This window comes from Rattus rattus, chromosome 5, assembly GCF_011064425.1.
Source record: "Rattus rattus isolate New Zealand chromosome 5, Rrattus_CSIRO_v1, whole genome shotgun sequence".
In the NCBI taxonomy this organism is placed as follows: domain Eukaryota; kingdom Metazoa; phylum Chordata; class Mammalia; order Rodentia; family Muridae; genus Rattus; species Rattus rattus.
Window position 1 is genome coordinate 69,687,151 of NC_046158.1, and position 3,819 is coordinate 69,690,969.

The window sequence follows — 3,819 nt, forward strand, 5'->3', positions numbered from 1 at the left end:
CCTAGGTCTGAGTTCAGGCATAGAAGATGCACCTAACTCTCAAGAAACTGGAGGGCCCAGGAAGTATAGAGGTCTGGTAGGGTGGGAACCTTCTTGTAGAGACTGGAGGTGGGGAGCGAGTTATGGGATATAGAACAGTTGAGGGAGTGGACAATGAAGGGAATTAAATCTGGAGTGTAAAAATAAATAAATAAATTTAAAAAATTGAAGAGATTTATTCTTATTATATCCTTAAATATGTCACAAATTTTTAGCTCTGTTTTATACATTAGCTTTGCACCAATCTTGTACCAATAAATTACTAGGAAAACAAGGAACTTGTAAGTAATATCAGAACTTTACTTTTGAAAAAAATGGTCACATAGTTTTCTATAGTTAATTAAACAAAGAACTTAGGGCATTACTGATCAGGATCTTGTGAAAAAGAAAACCCTAAGAGTTTATATTCCGCAGTGTTTTATTAGTTATGGTTATGCTTTTTTTGAGACTATAATATAGTAACCACATCATCCCTTAATAGTTAGTTGTAACTCAGATTTCATTGTTTTCTTTCTTAACTGCTGATTGTCGTTGGTTTTCTATTTCTTATCACTCCCTGGTATTTCCTGCCTATTATTTCAGGATTTCATGTTTTGCTCATTGTGAAATCAGCAAAAAAAGGTGAAAAGGATATTTGAATATTTCTGTCCTTATTCTACTATCTTCAGGACTCATTTTGCTAGATATGAGATTATATTCCAATTACACTTCATATGTATTTTCAGTTGTATTTATTATTAAATTATTAAATGTCAGGAGTTAATTTACATATAACATTTCACTCTAAACTCTGAATTATGTAATATAACAATAAGAACATCATTTCAACTTTTCAGTTGGTCATAGGAACAATGGCAATGAAATTTAGCACATGAAATATGTTATCAATAGCTTGACTACGTATGACCACATTATGACAATACATTTTGTTCACAAAACATTTTTAGATTATTCTATAGATTTGGGACGTAGGCTTTAAATTTCTCCTAGGTTAACAGATGAAGCATAACATAAATTATGATAAAAGTTGAACTTAGATTGCTTTATTACGACTCTACTTTAATCAGATGAGTAGTCCAATGTCTTTATGTGCATGTTTGAAGATTGAAATTTAATTGTTCAGGAGCCTAGACTTGAAATCCCCATAATTCAGTAAAATTACAGGTGCAAACAGATAGCCTATAGTATATAACTAGTGAATTATAGTAAATAACTAACAATTGTTAAAAATCCTTTATATATAAATATATATTATGTAATATATAATATATTATATACAATAATATATAAATATGATGTATATAACATATAATATATATTAATATATAATATATATATATAAATATATATTATAAAATCTCCAACAACTGCATAAAATATCATATGCATTTATTACATCAATAACAATATGTTTGTTGTTATATTGATGAATTATGGGAGAACCTAAATAAACTAATTTCATCAACCTGATTTCCACAAAGGAAATGAAATTAAAGTAATCTCAGCCAGGTTTTACATAAATAACAATAAATAACCACTGAATGAGTACACTATCACAAAGGACAAACTGGAATTTAGACTATACTTTGAATCCTATGGTGGTTTTTAACAGCAAAGAAAATGTTTAATTTATAAAGCTAGAATAAATTCAACTAAATTATACTATACATTATGAAGTAATATGTAAATATTGCATATTTTATTGGTTGTTTTTATATTAGTATAGTCCATTTGGAATTAAATGTAATGATTTTTTTAGATATTTCATGTTTCTGTCTGAACATCTAAGTACTACTATATATTAGCAAAGCCAATTAGTAGTTATAAAACATACTTTTTGAAAAATTAAAACTCCACAGTAGTATACTGAATTCTGAACATATAATAATTAATTCTCTACTCTTTACAGTTAATTATTAAGGCGTAACTAAATTTAATTTTTGTAAGTACACGAAAATTATCTAACTCCTCAATAAATATCACTCATTATTGATAGAAATAGCTGCAAATTTGCTGCAAAATATATAAAGTATATTTATGAAAGTAATTAAAAATGCTTGTTATATTGAATGAAAAATACATTTCAGGTAGACTAACTTTCTGACAGTCTCTTTAACATCTTTATTTCTGAGGCTGTAGATGAGGGGATTCAGCATAGGGATGACCATGCTGTGGAACACAGTGGCGACTTTTACAAGAAACAACGAGCTTTTGGATTTGAGCACACAGTATAGCAGAAGAACGATCCCATGACAGACACCAATAGCTGTAAGATGTGAGGCACAGGTGGATAATGCTTTTCGGAAGGCCCCCTTTGTGGGAATTTTGATGACAGTGACACCTATGAAAACATAGGAGGTGATGATGATCAGGAGGCAACAAGCCTCATTAAACATAGAAATGACTAGACATGCTGTTTGGCTGAAGGAGGTATCTGAGCAGGATACAGAAAGGAGGGCAGAGTACTCACAGCAAAAGTGATTGATGACATTAGGTCCACAGTAGGAGAGCTGCAAAAGAATGTATGTGAGGGTTGAGGAAAATATTCCAGCCCATATGTAAGTAACTACTACCAGGATTGAGCAGAGCTCCGGAGACATGGCCGCAGTGTAAAGCAGAGGGTTACAAACAGCCACTAGCCTGTCATAGGCCATCACTGCCAACATGAACATCTCTGTAATCACAAATGTACACCCAAGAAAGTATTGCACCATGCACCCTTCAAAGGAGACTGATTTGTCTTCCACAAGCAAGAGGTCTAACAGCTTTGGTGCAATTACAGATGTGTAGCAAAAATCAACAAAGGATAAGTGGCTGAGAAAAAAGTACATAGGAGTGTGGAGTTTGGGATTTATTCTGATGACAAAAATCATACCAAGATTTTCCAACACAGTAACTGTGTACATGATCAAGAATACCAGGAACAGGGGCAATTGGAGGTTTGGAAATTCTGAAAAGGCCAACAAAATAAAAGAAGACACCATGCTTTGATTTCCCTCATTCCACCTTTGGCTTCTGTTAGAAGGAACCACAGAATTCATGCTAAGCAGTGGTCTGCAGCATAAGAACAGGTATGATGAAACAAAGGCACACCTCCAAGAGGAGCCACTGGAATGCCATGTATCAAATGTGTATTATTTTCTCTCTGCCATACTTATGCTTTATCTCAATCAAGTTCCACTTTCTATTTGAACATGCCTTGTGTTTTTTCACGGAGTTGCTCATGCCTCTTATCTGTAAATAAAAAGTATGATCATTATAAATAAAATGAATTACCTATGAATAGCAAAATTTCCTGAAAGATGCAATAATAGCACATATGTCTTAGAGGTAAAAGAATAGTCATGAAATTGGACTTAAGGCTCATTGATTAATAGTAAATTCATGTCTAGTATTATAAATTTATCTTCCTATCTATGGCTGGTGGGGCCATGAATCCTAGAAGAGAATCTAATAATACCAATTCACCGCACCAGTATAATTTCTAGTTGCATTCTCTATACTTATCTCTATTCCCACAGAATAGTTCTCACCCTCACCAAAGACACTTTTTTTTGCAGCATATGTAGATCATTAAAGAAAAACAAAACTGGTGAAAACGCAGAAGTAACTGACTGTGGGATGTCCAGTCTTCAATCCATTCTCAATGGAGCTCCTATATCTAAGTTTAAGACAGTGGTTCTCAACCTGCCTAATGTTGTTACCTTTTAATACACAATACACTCTCTCATGCTACGGTGGCCCTAACCATAAAATTATTTCATTGTTACTTCATAACTG

At 32.7% G+C, this 3,819-nt stretch overlaps 1 protein-coding gene across 1 annotated transcript; it reads right to left on the reverse strand.

Moving 5' to 3' along the window:
- Positions 1–2,099: 2,099 nt before the first annotated feature.
- LOC116900386 (olfactory receptor 5D18-like) lies at positions 2,100–3,080 on the reverse strand. Its single transcript, XM_032902133.1, has one exon. It carries the CDS (start codon positions 3,078–3,080, stop codon positions 2,100–2,102), a length of 981 nt encoding a protein of 326 aa, XP_032758024.1.
- Positions 3,081–3,819: the final 739 nt, after the last annotated feature.

Bases quoted from the DNA above. Each gene is read 5' to 3' on its own strand.
- LOC116900386 (XM_032902133.1), bottom strand. From the start codon at position 3,080: ATGAATTCTGTGGTTCCTTCTAACAGAAGCCAAAGGTGGAATGAGGGA.